Source organism: Arachis hypogaea, chromosome 14 (genome assembly GCF_003086295.3).
Source record: "Arachis hypogaea cultivar Tifrunner chromosome 14, arahy.Tifrunner.gnm2.J5K5, whole genome shotgun sequence".
Classification (NCBI taxonomy): Eukaryota; Viridiplantae; Streptophyta; class Magnoliopsida; order Fabales; family Fabaceae; genus Arachis; species Arachis hypogaea.
In genome coordinates this window covers 129076343-129101083 of record NC_092049.1, presented here as the reverse complement: position 1 = coordinate 129101083, position 24741 = coordinate 129076343, and the positions used below count along the sequence as shown (strand labels likewise).

At 34.2% G+C, this 24741-nt stretch overlaps 2 protein-coding genes across 18 annotated transcripts in view; both read left to right on the top strand.

Annotated features, from left to right (window-relative positions):
• The first annotated feature begins 1760 nt into the window (after nucleotides 1–1760).
• Nucleotides 1761–2693, top strand: LOC112743173 (sucrose transport protein-like). Its single transcript, XM_025792386.1, has 2 exons — nucleotides 1761–1864; nucleotides 2111–2693. The coding sequence occupies exons 1-2, from the start codon at nucleotides 1761–1763 to the stop codon at nucleotides 2691–2693; spliced, it is 687 nt and encodes a 228-aa protein (XP_025648171.1).
• Nucleotides 2694–19813: 17120 nt separating this feature from the next.
• The window catches only part of LOC112744109 (uncharacterized), a 40204-nt gene continuing 35276 nt past the window's right edge, over nucleotides 19814–24741 (top strand). For 4 of the 17 annotated variants that reach the window (XR_011871312.1, XR_011871314.1, XM_072214950.1 and 1 more), the window contains exons 1-5: nucleotides 19814–20654; nucleotides 20821–21061; nucleotides 21393–21499; nucleotides 23158–23274; nucleotides 23363–23462. Coding sequence is in view for 11 of the 17 variants with exons in the window: in XM_072214950.1 (XP_072071051.1) it covers nucleotides 23431–23462 (32 nt within the window). In the remaining 6 variants the exon portion in view is untranslated. Of the gene's footprint in view, nucleotides 20655–20820; nucleotides 21062–21389; nucleotides 21500–22820; nucleotides 22961–23157; nucleotides 23279–23362; nucleotides 23627–24741 lie in introns of those variants that run through there. The other 13 variants (XR_011871313.1, XR_011871317.1, XM_072214951.1 and 10 more) reach the window with 11 other exon arrangements.

Here is a 24741-nt window from a genome sequence, read left to right as displayed (position 1 = left end):
GGAAGAATTTAGTTCATTTTGTCAATGATAAACGTCAATGTCATAGCTATAATTTTAGGATTAGAACATTGTATTAGACCAAAATTGTTAATTAGTTCGTTATTGATAACTTTATATTATCAAGGAATTATATTTGACTATTACCACTAATTTAAGCTGTCTACATTTATAGTAGATAATATATATGTATATCTACAAAATTATACTTTGGGAGTCATTCTCTCTCTCTCTTTTTTTTTTATTTACATTCTGTATGTTAAGTAAACTATTTTTTTTTATTTTAAATATTAAGCTTTCTAAGAATTTATGTTGATTATTCCTCCTTGTCTTTTGGCTGAAAAATCAAGCTACTCCCAAAGAATTTATGTTAATTATTTTTCCTTGGTTGTCCTCTTAAAACAAACTACTCTCATTAGCTATTGCTATTTTCTTCTAATATAGTTAGTTATTATTAATTGTTAATATTGGTGTTTGTTTTTTTATCTTTTGAAGGAGATTGATAAAAAATATTTACGAATCTTTGGCGATAATTACAAATTGTGCATATATAGCAAATTGTTACGTCATGACCTCGTAAGATATTTTTATCTTATATTTATTTGTTTTTATATGTTTATGTTATTCTTTTACACTTTTTTTTTATGTATATTGTTCTTTTGATGAAATATTTGCCTTCTTTTGAATTAGTAATAGAATTCATTCATCTATTAATATTCTTTTAAGGTGTTAGCGGACATAAAAATTACATTATTTTTGCTACCTAGATTCTTAGTTTAATAGTAATATCACTATGAACAATTAGATTTTTCCAAGAATTGGATGAGTTTACCAAGACATAGCCAAGAGTTTAGAGACAGCGTCAATAGATTCTTGGACTATGCTTACTCCATTTTGCTCTTGTTGCCAATTAAATTTTGGATGTTTAATTTTGTCAATGGATATGTTAAATTTAGAAAATAGCAATGGCTGACAGAAGTGTGCGCTAAGTTTCGTCCAAACCTGAAAGGTTTCATCTTCTTCTACTATTGTTGACGAGTGTGGCTCTATTCTGCATCCAAGACAAGCAGGTATCTCATTCTTTGGGGACTTTGTCGCCAGTGACGAACCGAAAACCCTACTACCATGAAGAATGAGAAGCCAACATCAAGGATAAAATTGAGAATTTCCCAAACGTTCTTGGAGCCACCAAGCGCACACCAAATGGGCTCTACACCCGAAGACATAACACCCATAATCACTTAGTTTATAAAAAGACCCTGAGCTCTATACCACGTGCCGATGTTATACGTTGCATCCCAGGTTTCTACAGTATACCTCCTTTCCCATCTAATCAGTGTTGTACAAGAAGAACACGAACACGTTTGTCTCTCGCAGTCAAACACAGTATCCTTCCTTCGAACAAATTGTCACTTTTCGTCAAGCACACTCTCACCCTTATCTCTCTGTCAAAAACACTCTATCCCTCGAAGATCTCTCTGTCTCTCTCTCCATCAAACACATTTTTCATCCCTTGAATGCGCTCTCCGCATCCCTCGATCGCGCTCTCCGTAAAAAATCTCTCTATCCCTCGAATGTAACATTACGTAGTCAAGAGACCGGCACAGCTGGAGTCGGGGTCAGCACTAGCGCAGCCATAATAGTCATGGTGGCCTCTATTGCTGCCGGAATACACTTTGCCTCGTATGTATAGCTAACAATTCTAATACCTGTCTGCTAGATTTTCGAAGTAGCTGTCAGATGGATCTCATTCGTCTGGCTCGATGGCCCCGTCTCCAGCTTGGTTCTCGAGCCCATCCTCGGTTACTACAGCAGCCGATGCACCTATAAACAAAGGTGACACCGTCCTTTTATCCATACCAGTGTCGTTTCCCTTATCAGAGCTCTTTTGATGATTGGCTTCTCCGTAAATATCGGTTACACCTTTTGAGACTCACTCTCCTGTACGAAACCTCAGCCACGCATCATTGTCCTCTTTATGGTTGGGTTCTGGATGTTAGACATGTCGATTAACATGATCCAAGTCCCCTGCCGAGCCTTCTTTGGTGACCTTGCCGCCAGCGACCAACGAAAAATCTGACTGGCAAACACGCTCTTCGCATTTTTATGGCAGTGGGAAGCATGCTGGGTTACTTGGCCACGTTCCTTCAGAGATGTTTCCATTCACGATTTCAAAAGCATGCAACTATATCTGCGCAAACGTAAAAGGCGGTTTATTCTTCTCGGTGCTCGTTCGAGTGTCCTTGACGTGTCGGACTCTTTCCTGCGCCAAGCACAAGCAGGTACTACGTGAGGAGTCAAGTGAGCGGAAAGAGGAAGATGATAGATGGACGATGGTTATATATTTTTGTAAAATGTTAGGGATGATGAAAGGGTTGAAGAAGCCGATTTTGACGTTGATGATAGTTACATCAATAAATTCATTGGCGTGGTCAATGATCTTCGTGTTCATCTCTAATTGGATGGAGAGGGATGTGTACAGTGGGAAGCCTGGGATTAAAGTGGATATAGTGTACGACACAGGCTACCGATATAGAAATTGTGGTCTTATGCTAAATTGGTTTGTTATGGGTGCTATGTCTTTGGCTGTGGGACCCATTGGGCGAGCGATTTGTGGGGCAAAAAATCCTTGGGGGTTGAAAATTTTATCTTGCTGGTGGCTTGGCTACGAGTGTTTACATCAGCAAGCTAGCTAAAGACGAGCGGCTGAAGCATTATGTTGACCTCGGAATCTAAGATCGTTACCCCTCAAACACCATCTGGGCTGAGGTTTTTAGCTTTTTCGACTTTCTCGGCATTCCTCTTGCGGTAATTAATTATATGTTTTATTTTTATGGTATCAAATACAAATTGCATGAATTATTAGTATATATTCTTGTCTTAAATGATTATTCATTTTGGCCTCAATAAAATTGGCCATGTGAATTTCTTATTTGCAGGTTTTAGCGATGTTAACCTTCACATGGCCAATTTTATTGAGGCCAAAATGAATAATCATTTAAGACAATATATCCGAACACAGCATGCAATTTGTATCTGATACGATAAAAATATATTATTAATTATCGCAAGAGGAATGCCGAGAACACTGAAGAAGCTCAAAACCCCAATCCGAAAGGAGTTGGAGGGGTAACGATCATAGAAGCGGAGGTCAACATGGCACTCGAGCCACTCTTCCTTAGCTAGCTTGCGATGTAAACCGTCAAAGCCAAGGCACCAGCAAGGATAAAATTTCCAGCTCCCCAAAGATTTTTGGCACCACTAAGCGCACGTGCAATGGGTCCCACAGCCAAGGACATAGTACCCATAACCAACCAACTTAGTAGAAGACCACAATTTTCATACTAGTAGCCTGTGTCGCGCACTGTATGCACTTTAATCATAGGCTTCCCACCGTATACCTCCCTCCCCATCCAATCAGAGATGTACATGAAGAACATTGATCCTGTCAAGCAGTTCATTGATGTTACAGGCATCAGCGATAACATCGGCTTCTTCAGCCCCTTCATCGTCCCTAACATTTCCCGGAAACATGTAACCACCGCCCATCTATTATCTTCCTCTTTCCTCTCGCTTGACTCCTCAGGTAATACCTGTTTATCCTTGACGCAAGACAGAGCCACAGTTGTCAAAGACACTAGAAGGAGGATCGAGAAGAATAATCACCCTTTCATGTTTGCGCAGATAGGGTCGCATGCTTTTGTAATCGTGAATGGGAACATTGTCGGGAATCTTTGAAGGAACATGGCCAAGTAACCTAGCACGTTTCCCACTGCAATGAAGAATGCGAATAGCGTGTTTGCCAGTCTGATTTTCCGTTGGTCGCTGGTGGCAAGGTCACCAAGGAAGGCTCGGCAGGGAACCTGGATCAAGTTTATCGACGTGTCCAACATCCAGAACCTGATCACAAAGACGGCTATGGTGCATCGTCGAGGTTCCGTATCGGAGAGGGTGTCTCAAAAGGCGTAGCCGATGTCTGCGGAGAAGCCAATCATCAAAAGAGCTATGGTGACGGCAACGGCACCAGCAAGGATAAAAGGACGGTGCTCGAGTTTACAGGCGCACCAATTGCTGTAATAACCGAGGATGGGCTCGAGAACCAAGTTGGAAATGGGGCCGCCGAGCCAGAGCAAGAGATCAATCTGAAAAGTACTCCGAAAATCTGGCAGTCGGGTATTATCATTGATAATTGTACAGCCAAAGTAAAGGGGATTCCGATGGCGATGGAGGATACGATGAACAACTTCCGTACTGGGCATGGCTGCGCCGGTGGTGACCCCGATTCTGACTGCGCCGGTGCAGATCCCGATTTCGGCTGCGCCGGTCTCATGACTATGTAGTGTAAAGTTCGAGAGATGGAGGGAGTGTCTGACGGAGAGCGCGTTCGAGGGATGCGGAAAGTGCATTCGAAGGATGAAAAGTGTGTTTGAGGGAGAGAGACAGAGGTGTTTGAGGGATAGAGAGTGTGTTTGATGGATAGAGACAGAGGTGTTGAACACACTCTCCATCCCACGAACACCTCTGTTACTTTCCATCAAACACAATCTCACCTCTGTCTTTCTCAGTCAAACACACTATTCTTCCCTCGAACACCTCTGTCACTTTTCGTCAAGCACACTCTCACCTTTATCTCTTTGTCAAAAACAATCTCTATCCCTCGAAGACCTCTCTGCCTCTCTCCGTCAAACACATTTACCATCCTTTGAATGTGCTCTCCGCATCCCTCGAATGCGCTCTCCGTAAAAAATCTTATCCCTCGAATGTAACATTACGTAGTCAAGAGACCGGCACAGCTGGAGTCGGGTCAGCACTAGCACAGCCCTAATAATGTTCAGCAGCGGTGCGGCCAAGGCTAGTCTGGAAGCTGGTCATGGTGGCCTCCATCGCTACCGGAATACACTTTGCCTCGTATGTATAGCTAACAATGCTAATACCCGTCTGCTAGATTTTCGAAGTAGCTGTCAGATGGATCTCATTCGTCTGGCTCGGTGGCCCCGTTTCCAACTTGGTTTTCGAGCCCATCCTCGGTTACTACAGCAGCAGATGCACCTATAAACAAGGGTGACACCATCCTTTTATCCATGCCAGTGTCGTTTCCCTTATGAGAGCTCTTTTGATGATTGGCTTCTCCGTAAACATCGGTTACGCCTTTTGAGACTCACTCTCCTGTACGAAACTTCAGCCACGCATCATCGTCCTCTTTATGATTGGGTTCTGGATGTTGGACATGTCGATTAACATGATCCAAGTCTCTTGCCGAGGCTTCTTTGGTGACCTTGCCGCCAGCGACCAACGAAAAATCTGACTGGCAAACACGCTCTTCGCATTTTTTATGGCAGTGGGAAGCGTGCTGGGTTACATTGCCACGTTTCTTCAGAGATGTTTCCATTCACATTTTTCAAAAGCATGCAACCATATCTGCGCAAATGTAAAAGGCGGTTTATTCTTCTCGATGCTCGTTCCAGTTTCCTTGACGTGTCGGGCTCTTTCCTGCGTCATGGACAAGCAGGTATTACCTGAGGAGTCAAGTGAGCGGAAAGAGGAAGATGATAGATGGACGGTGGTTATATATTTTCGTAAAATATTAGGACGTTGAAAGGGTTAAAGAAGCCGATTTTGTCGTTGATGATAGTTACATCAATAAATTGGTTGGCGTGGTCAATGATCTTCATGTTCATCTCTGATTGGATGGGGAGGGAGGTGTATAGTGGGAAGCTTGGGATTAAAGTGGATACAGTGTACGACACAGGCTACTGATATAGAAATTGTGGTCTTATGCTAAATTGGTTTGTTATGGGTGCTATGTCTTTGGCTGTGGGACCCATTGGGCGTGCGGTTTGTGGGGCAAAAAATCCTTGGGGGTTGAAAATTTTATCTTGCTGGTGGCTTGGCTACGAGTGTTTACATCAGCAAGCTAGCTAAGGACGAGCGGCTGAAGCATTATGTTGACCTCAGATTCTAAGATCGTTACCCCTCAAACACCATCTGGGCTGAGGTTTTGAGCTTCTTCGACTTTCTCGGCATTCCTCTTATGGTAATTAATAATATATTTTTATTTTATGGTATCAAATACAAATTGCATGAATTATTAGTATATATTCTTGTCTTAAATGATTATTCATTTTGGCCTCAATAAAATTGGCCATGTGAATTTCTTATTTGCAGGTTTTAGCCATATTAACCTTCACATGGCCAATTTTATTGAGGCCAAAATGAATAATCATTTAAGACAATAATATATCCGAACACGGCATGCAATTTGTATCTGATACGGTAAAAATATATTATTAATTATCACAAGAGGAATGCCTAGCACACCAAAGAAGCTCAAAACCCCAATCCGAAAGGAGTTGGAGGGGTAACGATCATAGAAGCGGAGGTCAACATGGCTCTCGAGCCGCTCTTCCTTAGTTAGCTTGCGATATAAACCGTCAAAGCCAAGGCACCAGCAAGGATAAAATTTCCAGCTCCCAAAAGATTTTTGGCACCACTAAGCGCACGTGCAATGGGTCCCACAGCCAAGGACATAGTACCCATAACCAACCAACTTAGTAGAAGACCACAATTTTCATACTAGTAGCCTGTGTCGCGCACTGTATGCACTTTAATCATAGGCTTCCCACCGTATACCTCAATTCCCATCCAATCAGAGATGTACATGAAGAACATTGATCCTGTCAAGCAGTTCATTGATGTTACAGGCATCAGCGATAACATCGGCTTCCTCAGCCCCTTCATCGTCCCTAACATTTCCCAGAAATATGTAACCACCGCCCATCTATTATCTTCCTCTTTCCTCTCGCTTGACTCCTCAGGTAATACCTGTTTATCCTTGACGCAAGACAGAGCCACAGTTGTCAAAGACACTAGAAGGAGGATTGAGAAGAATAATCACCCTTTCACGTTTGCGCAGATAGGGTCGCATGCTTTTGTAATCGTGAATGGGAATATTGTCGGGAATCTCTGAAGGAACATGGCCAAGTAACCTAGCACGTTTTCCACTGCCATGAAGAATGCGAATAGCGTGTTTGCCAGTCGGATTTGCCGTTGGTCGCTGGCGGCAAGGTAACCAAGGAAGGCTCGGCAGGGGACCTGGATCAAGTTTATCGACGTGTCCAACATCCAGAACCTGATCACAAAGATGGCTATGGTGCATGGTCGAGGTTCTGTATCGGAGAGGGTGTCTCAAAAGGCGTAGCCGATGTCTGCGGAAAAGCCAATTGTCAAAAGAGCTATGGTGACGGCAACGACACCGGCAAGGATAAAAGGATGGTGCTCGAGTTTACAGGCGCACCAATTGCTGTAATAACCGAGGATGGGCTCGAGAACCAAGTTGGAAATGGGGCCACCGAGCCAGAGCAAGAGATCAATCTGAAAAGTACTCCAAAAATCTGGCAGTTGGGTATTAGCATTGATAGTTGTACAGCCAAGGCAAAGTGGATTCCGATGGCGATGGAGGCTATGATGAACAACTTCCATACTGAGCATGGCTGCGCCGGTGGTGACCCCGTTTCTGGTTGCGCCGGTGAAGATCCCCATTTCGGCTGCGCCGGTCTCATGACTATGAAGTGTAAAGATCGAGGGATGGAGGGAGTGTCTGACGGGGAGCGCGTTCGAGGGATGCGGAGAGTGCATTCGAAGGATGGAAAGTGTGCTTGAGGGAGGGAGACAGAGGTGTTGAACACACTCTCCATCCCACGAACACCTCTGTTACTTTCCGTCAAACTCAATCTCACCTCTGTCTCTCTCAGTCAAACACACTATCCTTCCCTCGAATACGTCTGTCACTTTTCGTCGAGTACACTCTCACCTTTATCTCTTTGTCAAAAACACTCTCTATCCCTCGAAGAGCTCTCTGCCTCTCTCCGTCAAACACATTTACCATCCCTTGAATGCGCTCTCCGCATCCCTCGAATGCGCTCTCCGTAAAAAAATCTTATCCATCGAATGTAACATTACGTAGTCAAGAGACCACCACAGCTGGAGTCGGGGTCAGCACTAGCGCAGCCCTAATAGTCTTCAGCAGCGGTGCAGCCAAGCCTAGTCTGGAAGCTTGTCATGGTGGCCTCTATCGCTGCCGGAATACACTTTGCCTCGTATGTATAGCTAACAATGCTAATACCCGTCTGCTAGATTTTCGAAGTAGCTGTCAGATGGATCTCATTTGTCTGGCTCGGTGGCCCCGTTTCCAACTTGGTTTTCGAGTCCATCCTTGGTTACTACAACAGCAGATGCACCTATAAACAAGGGTGACACCATCCTTTTATCCATACCAGTGTCGTTTCCTTTATCAGAGCTCTTTTGATGATTGGCTTCTCCGTAAACATCGGCTACGCCTTTTGAGACTCACTCTCCTGTAGGAAACCTCGGCCACGCATCATTGTCCTCTTTATGATTGGGTTCTGGATGTTGGACATGTCGATTAACATGATCCAAGTCCCTTGCCGAGGCTTCTTTGGTGACCTCGCCGCCAGCGACCAACGAAAAATCTGACTGGCAAACACGCTCTTCGCATTTTTTATGGCAGTTGGAAGCGTGTTGGGTTACTTTGCCACGTTCCTTCAGAGATGTTTCCATTCACGATTGCAAAAGCATGCAACCATAGATAGAGACAGATAGAGACAGAGGTGTTGAACACACTCTCCATCCCACGAACACCTCCGTTACTTTCCGTCAAACACAATCTCACCTCTGTCTCTCTCAGTCAAACACACTATCCTTCCCTCGAACACCTCTGTCACTTTTCGTCAAGCACACTCTCACCTTTATCTCTTTGTCAAAAACACTCTCTATCCTTCGAAGACCTCTCTGCCTCTCTCCGTCAAACACATTTACCATCCTTTGAATGCGCTCTCCGCATCCCTCGAACGCGCTCTCCGTAAAAAATCTTATCCTTCGAATGTAACATTACGTAGTCAAGAGACAAGCACAGCTGGAGTTGGGGTCAGCTCTAGCGCAGCCCTAATAGTATTCAGCTGTGGTGCAGCCAAGCCTAGTCTGGAAGCTGGTCATGGTGGCCTCCATCGCTGCAGAATACACTTTGCCTCGTATATATAGCTAACAATCCTAATACCCGTCTGCTAGATTTTGGAAGTAGCTGTCAGATGGATCTCATTCGTCTGGCTCGGTGGCCCTGTTTTCAACTTGATTTTCGAGCCCATCCTCGGTTACTACAACATCAGATGCACCTATAAATAAGGGTGACACCGTCCTTTTATCCATGCCAGTGTCGTTTTCCTTATCAGAGCTCTTTTGATGATTTGCTTCTCCGTAAACATCGGCTACGCCTTTTGAGACTCACTCTCCTGTACGAAACCTCGGCCACGCATCATTGTGCTCTTTATGATTGGGTTCTGGATGTTGGACATGTCGATTAACATGATCCAAATCCCTTGCCGAGGCTTCTTTGGTGACCTTGCCGCCAGCGACCAATGAAAAATCTGACTGGCAAACACTCTCTTCGCATTTTTTATGGCAGTTGGAAGCGTGTTGGGTTACTTTGCCACGTTCCTTCAGAGATGTTTCCATTCACGATTGCAAAAGCATGCAACCATATCTGCGCAAACGTAAAAGGCGGTTTATTCTTCTCGATGCTCGTTCCAGTTTCCTTGACGTGTCGGGCTCTTTCCTGCGTCAAGGACAAGCAGGTATTACCTGAGGAGTCAAGTGAGCGGAAAGAGGAAGATGATAGATGGACGGTGGTTATATGTTTTCTTAAAATGTTAGGGACGATGAAAGGGTTAAAGAAGCCAATTTTGCCGTTGATGATAGTTACATCAATAAATTGGTTGGCGTGGTCAATGATCTTCGTGTTCATCTCTGATTGCACATCATATATATTGTGGGATAGTATGGTCATTTCTATTTCTTAATGGTAAATATTGTCAAATAAAATAGTGTAAGAAATTAGAAGAAAATGAATTTATAAGTTTAGGAAATATTAATTTATTTTTCAATAGACTAAATTATATATTGAATAACAAAAGTTATTATTGTTTCTCTTCACACTAACTAATACTCAATAATGGTATTTCGGTACACCATGTTATCAAGAAATAGTAATCGATTTAATAACTTTTGTAATGACATAAGTTTATGAATTTGAAAATTTAAAAACCATTTCATAAAATGTGAAGTTTTAACAAGTAACAATGTTGATCATATTGTTTTGACTTCAAGAATGAATACGATACCAACAAATAAAATTGTCCTAAATAAATTTTAACAAAGACAAAAGTCCATGAAAAATTAATATATTTTAAAGATAAATATAATTTTTTTCTACGAATTTTCTAACTCGGCAAGTCGAGGATTAATTCACCACATATTGATGCTTTATTTATTAAGGGTGAGATTCGAACTCCAAATACTTACTTAAGCAGACAAATGAGATAATCATTCAACCAATCCAAATTGATTAAAATAAATATTAATTATTTTTAAATTATAAAATATTTATAATAATAATTACTATATATATTTTTTATTTAAATTCAAATAAATTTTTTTTATATAATTTTATGTATACAGGAACATACACTAGTTAAATCATATTTTCAATGTTTAACTTAATGGAAGAGTATAATTTAAGGGTCTAATACATGAAAACTAGTGAAGTTCCATACTCTGCAAAGTTGTGCTTGTAGGGCTATGCCACATTTAGATTTTCTATATATGATTTAGAGTGTCACAAATTTCAACCAAAAAATGGGAAGCCATTTATGACCGAAGAATAGAAACCATTTATTTTCTCCACTCCTAATGTTTCAATGAACACACAGAAGATTTCTGTAATCTTTATCCAACAAGATAGTTTCACACAGAAACCATTTCTTCTTGTGCCATTTATTTCCATAACATCATTTATGGAAAATGTAATAAAAAGTAAAATAATAGGAGAAATAAATAAAACAAGAGTAAGCAATCAATGAGATATTTTATTTTATTTATTAAAATAATCAAAGATATACATAAATATGGTACACAAAATAATAAACATGGAACATAATTATTGTTGTTCAGGGAAATGATAAAACTGACCCAACGCAAAAATAAAACTATACTAATTCTTCTACATATATTTTTTATCATATTGAAAGTATTATTTGAAAATTTCCTTGTTATTATAATGCATGTTAATTAAAATAGAGTTTTTTTTTTTATTTAAATAAATTTACCAATTTAATTTAATTCAGAATACAAAAATTTACTAATTTGTATATTCAGTATCATTTTCGCAATCAATGAATGCGAAAATATTTTTTAAAAGGTAACACAAACATAATTAATGAAAACGAGATAAAATTATTTTTCTATTTTAACATTTTCTATCAACAAAAATACGCTTTTTATTTTTGTTATGGAGGTGGGATTGGGGTAGGACGGGATTATGGAACGTGTGTGAGCATTACCAGGTTGTGGTGTCAACTATCAATAAATTGGACGGTCCGAAAAGTATTGAACAAATCGGACCGTACGCATTGCATTTCAGTTCAAAAATATTTTATAATAATCAAATCGGACTCTCCGATTTAATTTTCGTATAATTTAAAAAAAAAATACAACACGGACGGTCTGATTTGCTACCTCAAAAATTTAAATTTTTTCTCCTTACAAATCGGACCGTCCGATTTGCAACTAACACTATACCACACAAATAATTCGGACCATCCGAATTGTACCTTACCAGAGCAGAAAAAACTGCCCCACATTGTAGTGTAGCATAATCCTTCTCCATACCGTAGCATAACACGCTTAAAGGTTCCATAACCAAATTAATCAGTCACAAAAATAAAACAAATCATTTTTTTTTACATTTTTGTTATCCTTGACAGCAGACGTGTGTGCATATGTGCGTGTGAGAGAGAATGAACTTTTATGGGATTGAAGTAGTGATAAGTTTTATTAATAAGATGTGCGAAAAAGATTTCTCACGGGTGAATTCGGATTTTGTATTAATGTTAAAATATATAATATTTTGAGTAATTATATATGTGCCTTTTATTTTTGTTTCTATGATATATATATATATATATATATATATGAAATTGATATTTAAAATGACAAAATTGCTTAACATGTAGAGGTTTTGGTTGTATGATAATCCATTCACGTTAGACATACTCTAGTAAATGGTTGAAATGCACAAAATGGTTGATATTTTTTTTCCCTTTCACCACCTCATCCTCTCTTTCTCAAGCAGTTTAAAATTATTTTTTAAAAAAATACTATTTAAATCTTTATATAAAAAAAAAAAAATTAACTTTTAATTAGTTAATATTAATTATTTTAAAATCTAGTGTTTATAATTTAAAAAGTAGGATTAAGAATTTATAATTTAAAATATAAAAAATATAATTGTAATATTTTTTTTTTAAACAGCAAAACTTTGCATATGAAACTTAATCTGTTGTTTATATTATTAAATTTTAGATTCTCAGTGATAAAAATTGAGTTTATAACTTTATATGATAAAAATGTTAAAAATTCATATTAACAAGAGAGCCCCACATTATTACCAATTTCATCATCTATGTTGGTCTTTTAAGAATCCAAATATTCTTTTTTCATCTAAGACAATTCCTAGTTTCATACCAAAGTCACAATTTAGTTTTTTTTTTTTTAATGTTTTATATGGTACGGTGCCTTTGAAGTGCATTTTTTATGGAATTTGGAAGTATGTGAAAATGTTCGTAGTTGAACACAAATCTTAACATAAAGGTTTATTAGTCTTTTTGTTTTTGTGAACATAAATCTAAAAGAGAAACTCAATAAAAAAAAAAATAAAAGAATAATGATAAAAGAATCTCTAATAAGCTTTACTACCAATGAAACCAACTCACTTTATTTGAGGGGCTCTGGGCACAACAGTAATAATAATGTCAACTAATTAACTATATATATCATACAAAGAAAAAGGGCATTTATTTGAATAGAAAGAGTGCAAGTATCTAACTAAATTGTTTGCTGGCTCCATTTGGGTAATTATTCTTTATTTGTTAAAAATAAAAAAGAGATAATGATTCAATAGGTTCAGCCAAAGTTAACTAAAGTTAAAACAAAGTCATAATGGCAGTGCATTAGTGTTGGAAGATAGAGAATTATGATGGAGACTAGGACCATTGATGATAAATTTCTTTATGAGATCTTTATTAATTGTTTACAATCACACAACAACTATTTCCCCAAATCCAATAATATAAATATAAAAACAAAAATGAATCGAAATTAAACAATTAACATTTATATATTCTACCCACATTCGTTGGTCTCGAATAGAATATGTTGAGAGACCGATTCCCTATTCTGCTGGTGAAATTGAAATAAACACTTTGCTAGCACATCATTTAGTAATAGAAATGTATTCTGAGAGAATAAAATATAATATTTTATTATTAATTTTATAAGTGAGACTAAAAATAAATATAAAAAATTAAAAATTAAAAATTACATTTTATACTCTTAATTTTTTTAATAATTAAGAGCTCCCTTTAATAACCTACTTATCCACGGGACAAATTTCTTTTATATACTACGCGACACACGTACCAGGTTCATGGGTAACCTGATTTTGCTCCGTCCAGGCTAGAATTTATCTTAAAATATATTTATATAAATTTTTTTTATGTATTTATTAAATTTAGTCATTAATTTTTTAATTTGAATAACTAAGATTAATTTTAACATATTACATAATATTACCAAAAAATTTAGATCCAATCAAACAAAAATTTATTCATTCTTAAAATACATTACAAGAATTTTGTTTATTTGTGACAATTTTTTTTTATTTGTGGAAGTTTATAACCCCACCAAATAATTTGTAGGAGGTTTCTAAAGTCCCACAATTTGAGGTGTTACGAGATCTTTTGTGGAGGTTTTGTATGTATTTAGTAGAGGTATTATATTAGACTTTTGTAACAGTTTAAAACTCCCATAAATTAATTTTTTAATTTAACAAAAATTAATTATTTTATAAAATTTTCAATCCTCCACAAATTCTATAATTATTTATTTATTTTTAATTTCAAACCATTCATTAATCTCATTTATTTACATACTCTCAAATTAAAAATTTATTTTTTAATATCAAAATTTAAAAATTAAACCTTTTATAACACAATTTTTTAATATAAGACATAATTCTATATATAAAAAAAATTCAATATCAATAATTTCAAACATAATTACATATGATATTGTTCTATATAATTATTACTATTTTTTAAAAAAATATAATAAAATAACAACTTCAATATTTTAATATCATCTAATTACATAAAAATTTTAAATATTTATTCTCCGGTGTCTATTGCTATCACCTAGCATTAAAAGGAGTCGTTGGCTCACTTTCGACATCATTTACTTATATGTAAACACAAGATGTTATTAATAATTTCAGTAAAATTTAACATTAAGATAATTTGATATAAACCTAACAATTCAAATTTAAAGAGCATCTAAATCTATATTCAATATTAATAAATATTACACCATCCAAACTTATATTCCTAACAAATAAATTTATTATAAATATACATAAAAGTTTATTAAATAATGGTCCCTACACCCCTATTCCAGGTTTACGTATGCTTCTGTAATTTGACTGAGACAATATATGTTGGTTTCTTTATGTTTATGTTTATGTTTTCTTTCTTTATTTCTTAAAAATAAAAATTTTAGCTATGCATGCCTTCCGTATTTGTTAGCAGTAACCCTACCATATATATATATGATGATTAATACTAGGGTGGTCCTAACTCACCCAAATATACTAACTGCGTACCAATATGATAAAGAAGCATTATTATTATTTTTATACCCATAAAGAAAATTTACAGGGATGGACCATCCTAATAGGCTAGAGTAGTTGCAAGTTTCAAGTATGAAGCCTGTGTTGTGTTCAAAAATAGAGCTGAAACAGGGTCTTATTCCAGTATCCCCCTTCTCTATCTCCCCCATAGAGTTCTTGCTCCCTTGAAATATGTAAATCTACGTCACTGTAACACACTTCCTCTACATCTCTTTCCACAAAAAATAAAAATAAAAATAAAAATACATATATGTTATAATTAATTAAAAATATAATGATTCATATGCATGTTGGATAAAGATTACAGAAATCTTCTTTGTGTTCATTGAAACATTAGGAGTGGAGAAAATAAATGGCCTCCTATTTCTTGGTTGAAATTTGTGACACCCTAAATCATATATAGGATATCTAAATGTGGCATAGCCCTGCAATTACAACTTTGCAGAGCATGGAACTGCACTAGTTTTTATGTACTAGACCCTCAAATTGTACTCTTCCATTAAGTTAATTGAAGGGGCCTAATATAGTATTTAATATTAGACTCAATAATGCTTCTTTGCGGTATAACCTCACCTACCCTACTTTGACTTTGATGAGAAAACAAGCTATTTTTTAATTTACTTGTTTAATGACCTAAATAAAACAAACCAAAAAATAATAAATTTTTTATCACGTTCGTATATAATAAGTTAGGGGTTCAATTTTTGTACAACACACTCATTTATCGAGATATAACATCTTCCTGTGATATTTTTTTAATTAACACTTTAATACCACATTCAACACCATTTAAACAATTTTTTTTATTATTTTTGACATTCAATCAAAATAGATACAACATTATTTTTTATTTTTTTATCATAATATTTTTTAATAAAAATTTATTTATAGTTATTTTTATATAAAATTAATGTAAAAAATTATTAGATAATAATTTAATAAAATTAGTTAAATTATTTAATAATTTAAGTTTTTACCATTTTATATAAAAAAAAAGAAAAATAATTTTGGGGGTTGGGTTGGGGTGGGGGGGGGAAGGGGGTATTATTAGGGTTATAGGTACTTTCTATTTTCACGTAAAGTTCTTTTTCATGTTACGCTATTTTTGGAAAGGGAACATTGAGCAACCACATACATGGCGCGTGTAAAACACCCCAGCATGTTTGCCATTCTCTATGAAACAAAGAATATATAATTTTTTTGAGACAAAAAGTGAACACGTGTGATCCAAAGCAATAAACATGAATGAATGAAGAGTGGTGGAAGGCGTTATCATAAGCTGTACCATGTGAGGGCCCAACTTTGTAGCCATTGTGTCTTGTTCTTAGGGGAATCAAGAAAATTTCACACTGCTCTCCCATCTGCGTCTCTTTTCTACACGTACACAATATCATTACCAAATATTATATCTTAATTTTTATGATCTTTGTGTGTATTGTTGTGTGATAATTCATGTGTTAATAATTCATATCTCATTTATTATTAGCTATGTTTAATAATTTAAATAAGATTTACATTTCACTAGTATTAAATGGGAAAGAAACTACAATATTTACATTATACATATAAAAGAATAAATTATTTTTATATTACAAAAGATATCTAATAATAAAAAAAAAATCAATTTAATATTCGTTAGATAAAATTATATCATTTTTTTTACTAAATATATGGAGATTCGAACCCACAACTTCTAAGTAAATATAGAAAAATTATGCTATTTGAGTTATAACTAATTGACGACAAAATTATATTTATTTGGTAGAACTATTAGAGAGCAATTTTGTTGAATGATTTAATATTTAGTAAGTACTAAATTAATTTATAATTTTTATGATTATATTTTTTAGCAATCTTATATTTATATGTTTAAAATTTTAATTTATTCTATACGCAATATATTTTTATTTTCAATATTAGAATATTAAAAAGATATATATATATATATATATATATATATATATATATTTATTGTCTATTGTGAAAAAATTTAAAGTTGGTTCTTAGAGCACCAAGATAATATATTCTAATTTCGAAGTTTTTATTTAGTTCCGTATAAAAAACATAAATTTATAATATTTGGCCTTTAAATTATTCTAATTATAAAAAGACAAAAAGACCGGTTAAATGTGCTAAAGCACTAATAATTTTTAGACATTGTTAATTAAAGACTAATTGTATCTTTTTGATTAATGTTTTGAAAAATTAAATAATTTTTTATTTTATGAAAAATAGTAACTGGCATTTTAAGGTTGATTAATTTTTAAGTAGTTCTACTGCTATACGTACTGTACGTAATGCATATACTGTATACTATTTTATATCTATGAATTACAGTACTAGCTATTACACTTTTTCTTTTTGATGTGGTGGAGAGGATTGAGTGATACAACACTATAGAAATGAGAGAAGCTTTCCATACATGTGGTGTCAGTAGTGTTTTAGTAGAAATTGGATGGTTCGTTTTGAGTTTAAAAAAAAATAAAAAATAAATAAAAATTCTAATCAAATAGTTCGAGTTGTGATCTTAAAAATAAAAAAAAATTTAATGTTAAAATCGGACCATCCGATTTTTATTTTAACAAATAAAAAAATAAAAAATACAAATCGGACCCTTCGATTTGGAATTTATTTTTTCTTTTAAGCAAATCGGACCCTCCAATTTGTAGTTTATTTTTTCCATTAAACAAATCTGATCATCCAATTTGTATAAAACACCATATAAAAAAAATACTTAATTTTTCAATAATAATGTATTACATATATTTAATCAATATAAAAAAAATTAACCCAAACTATTACTGCATGAATTAAATATATATATATATATATATATATATATATATATATATATATATATATATGCATGATGAACATGATGATCAAGTAGTCTAAGTTGTTGTACATCATTGTTGTAGATTTTTTTCATCATAAAACCTATGTAGTAGCTGTGTATTTTATAGGACATCATTTCCCTCCTCTTTCACATTAACACTCTAAGTTTGACCAAACCCCTTGCATCTTTTGACGCTCTTCAATTATTGCTCCATCCCTGAACAATTACGACAAAAATCTTTCACAATAATTACAACAAACTTAAATGTCAAACGTTTTTCCCCCAAAATAAATCTCACCTTTTTTTTGGGTTTTTAACTTTTTATGCATAAAAATTAAATTTAATTTTAAAATATTATTAATATAAAATAATTTTATACGTATATTTAATTATATAATATATAAGATTATTTATCTTACATTGATCACTTAAACAGTGGTTCAAAATAATAAATATAATTAAACAAAAATGATACCATTTCTATACTAAAATTAAATTAAAAAAATTACTGCATAAAATAATAAAGGTAAATAAAAAAAGATATTTGGTATATTTATTTCATGGGCATGCTCGATCTGACGAATGAACTTTGACGGACCTAGCACTTTTTTTAGCCACTTTAAAAATGTGCTTACAATTAACGGTTTATGATTTTTTTTGTTCAAGTCTCCAATGTTTTGTTTTTGGTATACTCCAATGTTTTATATTTTTTATGATTATATTTTTTAGCAATTTTATATTTATACGTTAAAAATCTTAATTTATTCTATACGTAATATATTTTTATTTTCAATATTAGAATATAAAAAAAAAGAAAAAAATATATATAAGAAAGAGAAATTGAAAAGAATTAAAATTCGTAAAAATAGTCTTAGAATGAGAGATTGATAGGGACGTAATATAAGTGGAGAGAGTCTTTGAATTCTTCTTTTTTTCGAATTATACTATATAAATTACAAATTTTAATTTTATTTTTTTCTACAATACTTAATTGATAATTTGATATAGTTAAGATTTTTTTCTCCTCCTTTCATTACTTCATTCTCTCTTTTCCAAGCAGTTAAGAGTTATTTTAAAAAAATACTATTTAAATTTTTATTTAAAAAAATTAATTTTTAATTAATTAATATTAATTATTTAGATTTTTTAATTAAATAAAAAACATTATTTTTAAAAACAACTTATTTTAATTTTAATTTCTAAAATACATTTTTTTTTCAAAAACAATTTATATGGAGTTCGCCAAGAGGAAGTGAACTCTATTATTTATGTTTACTATGAATTATTTTGGCTAATTTTTTTGGATATTACAATCGAAAGAGTGTAATACATTATTGATATTACATTAATTTAGTGTAATATATTGATATGGGTGTTTTCAATGTCATAAGAAATCGTGATTTACGATTTCAGAAAAAGACAAAAAATTGTGAAAATGAGATTAACGATTTTAAATAAGACAAATATTTTTTAAAGATTTTCTACAACTATGAAATCGGTACTTTCATTTTCTAAGTTGATTCTAGCCATTGATTGTTGATCCAAAGCTTTCTAATTATTCTTCCTCTTCACACAAATCGTTGGTAACGATTTTAAACAAATCGACACTAACAATTTCTTTGAAACCAATTATGAGTCCCATAATTAGGCATTACACACCCAAAACTTCATTTATACTTATTACACAACTGTAGTTAGCATATCAAAAATAATTAACGAATTATTTTTTATACATTCGTTTACTTTGTCAATATTAGAGGGATGGTAACAATTTGGTTGGACTAGACAGAAGTGGGGGACCTCATTACTACAGTTATAAAAAGATCAATGGATATGTTCAGAGGACTCCATGTGACTTTACCAGTCTTTATTTTTTTTGTTTTCTTTTCTTTTTTAAAGAAAGTTGATAAAACATTTCCTCTACTATTTCTTGTCACCCTACAATGCAATGCAAGTTCTGTTTCAATACAAATAAGAACAGTAGATATTTGTAATTATTGTATATAGATTCGATTCCAACGCACACTTTGATTTGAGGAATCGTCTATGAGGTTCTTTAAGGACTATGGAGGAATATGTTATTTTTGTGGTTGTGGTAATTTCAGTACACTACTTTTTATATTGCGTGAGTGGCCTTTAAGTTTGTGAAATTATAATAAATGAATTGTACTATTAAATGCACCACTCTCTCCCCCGTCCCACCCTCTTAAAATATCATCACACGCTTACTCTTTCTCTCTCACTTTTCTCTCACTCTTCACAAATGGATTCACCAAAGAATCACAACAACGCTTTTTCCTTCTTCTTCCTCCTCTCCTCAAACCCATGTCCATGTCTTCAACCTCATCATTCCTCAACCACCTTGGCCTTGGCTACATAGCCCTTGCTTTCCTCGTTCTCCTCTCCACCCTCATCTTATTTTCTTACCTCTGCTGTAACCGCAACCGTAACCGCAACCCTCACAATAATATTAACAACCCGGCCACCACCCACCGTGACGGCGTCGTTCTCCCACGAATAATCTTCGTCGCAGAAGGCGATGATGACGAAGACGGAGACGAAGAGCGCGGCGCGGTGGGGTTGATAAACTCGTATCCGAGGTTTCAGTTCAGCAGGGATAGCAGTAATATCGGACAGAACCCCACGTGTTCCATATGTCTGTGTGAGGATGATGCCGGAGTGCAGGCTTGACTCTTGGCTTAGGCTTAATGGCTCCTGCCCCGTTTGCCGGAACTCGCGGCTTCCGACGCCGATTCCCACGCCGCTGGATAAAGGAACAACTTCTCAACCCAGCTTCTCAACTTCATTAAGAAAACCCAGCTTTTCAACTTCTGGAACCAGGGGAGACTAAGAAAAAGAACAACTTCAAAATATGAAGATCCAGAGAGACAGAGTTAAGGAAGAACATCAACTTGCACTGGATCACAAGTCATCACTGGAGAGCCACATTGCATCATCCGAACTTATGATAAAGGAGTATGAGCAGAAGATCATTGCTGAATACATATGGTTCGCTTTTTTCATTTTCTTATTCTTTTGAAACGTCTTCTTCTTGCTTTTGGTACCATGATTTTATGGGATCAAAGATCATTCATCCTACACATAAAAAGCAGAGACTTTCTCTTTTGGTTCTTTTTGCTCTCTTCTTTAATGCTTTTCATGTGGTGGAAAACAGGATTGGTGGATCTGGCTTGGAAAACAGGATTGTTCTGTTCTTTAACTGCTCTCTCTTCTCTCCTCTTCTCCAAGGGGCAATTTTCTCCGAAGCTTCAGAGGGAAAAAACAGAGGAACCATCATAGAAGAAACACAGAGTGTACCTTAGAAACAAAGCAGAAGGAGTCTTTTGCTGGCATTGAAACAGTTTATTTCAAAAACAACCACACGCACACCAAGTGTTTGTTGGTTTGATACAAAGGTTATTATTTAACTCTTCAAACATCACTGCTCCCCCTTCCCCTTTTTGGTTCTTTTTCATTTGTTGGGCTCCCTTCATTCTTCTTCACTGTTAGGATTTCACAATAAAGTTTTTTTTAATCAGAAACTTAATCAATGAGTCGCTCACTCATGGCTTTTCTGTTCTGTTCCTGAGGTGAAAGCTTGCGTTTTTCTTAACCCTTTTGGGTATAGTTCCATCTTTGAACACGGGGTTTTTGACTTTCTAGTTAGATTCTCATGTTATTGTTTTTTTATTTATATACAAGTAGATGTTACTGTTGATGATCATTCCCTTATTTATATATAAGTAGTTGTGTTTGAAGAGGGATCAGTACTTTGGGAGAACAACAAGCATAGAGAAGTTGACAGTTTACACATTGTTTCTCTTCACCCAATTTCTCGCGATATTTCGTCAAAGGTGTGTACAGATTCTGCTTATTTTGAGCTCTTACAACAATTTTGTGGTTTTTGAGATTTTCACCGCAATTTACTGCATTTTTTTTGCTTCAACTTATTTTTTCTCTATTCCATTTTTAAACGAAGAGTGTGGGAGCCACTTGGATCTTATATTGATAAAGTGATGTGTATAGGAAAAATAAGTTATAAAAAAAATATTTCCCTTTTGTAACATGCTTAATAGAATATGCTTTTTGTTCATTATTTTGATAATAATATGTGATTTATTTGCCTTCTTGTTTAGATTTATCTGTCTAATGGAAGTTTAAGTAGAAAGTTTGTTAAAGTTGCTATATTTTGATAGTTCTTACTTGTTTGTATTTTCTTTTATGCATGTTATCTGGGTGTATATTTTAAGCTACCTACCTACTTTTATTGTTCTTTTTAGAGAATTAATGTATAAAAAAAGAATATAACTATTATCTATATTAATATCTAGTAAACTTTATACTAATTTTTATACTTGCCGATGTCTAAAATAATAGTATGCTAAAAAAAACATAGATAAATTCTCTCTATAAGGTGAAATGTGGATTTTGAAAGCTCTAGAGACTAGAGAATCTCATCTTCTTGTATGGTTTTGACTTTTTTTTTTCTCATAGCCATGTGAATGTATGTCACAAATGGGTATTCTGAAATGTGAACCCCACCAAAGGAACCCACCATACACTTAACACTTATACATATTTATACAAAAGACTATTTATAATTTGTACATATTTCAGAATTTATTTAGATTATTATAGTTAGTTTAATTTATTTTTGTATAGTTGCCTCACCTACAGTATGTAAGGCAATATATCCCAGTAAATGTACTTGAAGCATTTTTCTCCCATGTGCTGATAAATTTTCAAATAATGATGCTAAAGTTGGAAGTTCTTGTCAGATATTCACTTTGATTTGGCCTATGTCAAGTACTATCTTACTTTATAGCAATAATAATCTTTTTGATTTTGAATTTGCAGTTACTAAAGGGAATCCTATGGTCTTATCTCTTATGATTCACACCAAGTCACCAACTATAATGTGTTTACAAGGAAAAAAATTTTTTTTTGATACAAGATATTGTAAAAAATTTTTACATTTTCATCCAATTACATGGTTCTAATTGCAAGATTTCAAAGTTAGTAGATGGTTGAGTTGATGTATTCTTTTCTTTTCTTTTTACCCCTTAGAAATGATATTTGAACCATTTTTGTTTACACCTTTCTTATATACTTTTTTTTGTGATATAAAAAACAATTTTTTTTCTGACTTCATATCGATCATTTTGTATAACTAAGGTGAAAGGTGTACAAGAAAAGTGTATACAAACGTGTTCATACACCGCCGAAGTAACGCATTTTTACTGATGTGGCAATTTATGATTGAATATTGAAGTCACTTAAATATTGAAGTCGTTTGTATGGTGGGAAATTAAACGGTGAGTGAAGTTATTCCAGCTCCAGCAGTGATGTAGTCACCACAGTCACTTATTTTCACTCACTCATTCTTAAATACTCTCCGTCTAGACTTTTTAACAAAAATAAATGATCAAACAGTTTTTAATTATTATTTTTTATTTTTTAATTTGCTGATAATGGTCTGTAACTGTAATCTTCTTGTTATGTGGGTGCTAAGTTCCCTGCAAGTTCACTGAAAAAGCAGGAGGTTCGAGCATACCGGGATATTGAAAGGCAATCCACGCATAAGACTCTCGATGAGTATCTTCGTATCTGTCAACGGAGGGGGGAGGGGGTAGGTAAATTTACGCTGTAATTCTATGTGTATATCTATTAATTTCAAATTTATTTTATTTTTTATTATTATTTGCTTAATGATACAGGTGTAGCGGAGAAAGTGCATATTCAAATGGACAACGTGAAAAAGGAATTGTAGAACTTGTCTCCCAACATGGCATCCAAAGGCTTGTCATCCCATTTTAGGTAAGAAACCACTAGCCGTAACGACCCAGTGCGACATGATCATATTGAATTTCAGTGCGTCATGATCATACTAAAAATCGAGTGTTACCAACTTACCAAAAACTGTAATTGAATCAGCGCACTATCGGATTTTTTTAAAAAAAAAACTTTTACTTTATAAAAAGATTTGCGTAGATAGCTAATTAAACATACACAAGCTACAATAAGAAATCAAATAAAACATACACAAGGCCAACATTATATATAAATATAACATATAGCATAAATCATGCATACATATAAAGGTGATGTCATATATATCATAGGTTAGGATACAACAACTCTTCACATCTTGCTATTATGTATAAAATCAACACTCCGGATCTAGTCTATATAGAAAACTCCTAAATTGGAATTCGAAACTAACCTAGTCAATTATGTACATTCTATTCTCTTAGTGAATCTAATCAAAAGTGAGAGACTAACACGATACCATTGCTTTAATGTTGGAAATAGAGAATTATGATGGTGACGGGCCATTGATGATGAATTTCTTCATGAGATCATTATTAAGAGAAAGTATATCAATCACATAATAACAACTCCCCAAATTGAATACTGTGATTAGAAAAAGAAAAAAGAATAGAGCAAGTATGATGTTGAGGATTATATAGTAAAGTGATGTGATGCATTTGATTATGTAGTAAACATACACTTGTATTCTCCATTACTAAAAACATACACTTGCACCTAAATCCCGATCCCCTATCTTTCGGTAGAAAAGTTATTTTGGTTTAAATTTTAAAAAATAACCATATATAATAAATAATATATAATGAAAAATATAAAAAAAAGGTTGAACACCAACTTTTTTTAATATCTCTATTAAACTTACAAAAAAATAATAAATATTCAAATTCTAAACCGTAAATTGAAGTTTAATAGAAGATTAATTACCATACCTTGAATTTTGTGTGATGAGCTTCTTATTGGTTTCAATTTCCATCACTATCACCCTTCTCTTTCATACCTTCAATTCCATCTTTTCCCTATACTTCACATTCATTTACTCTCTACTACTCCCCATTCATTTACTCTCTACTACTCCCCCGATCCCTTTCCGTTTTTTTTCCAAATTTTATATAAAGGGAGGGGAGGGTACACTGCTCTCTACCACAAACACATTTATTCTTCGTTTCTTTACATCATCTCCGTTTCTTTGTATTCTACCAGAAAAAATAGTTTACAACAATTTTGTGGTTTTTGGTTAAATAAAGCATTACTGAAAATGTCTGCAAGA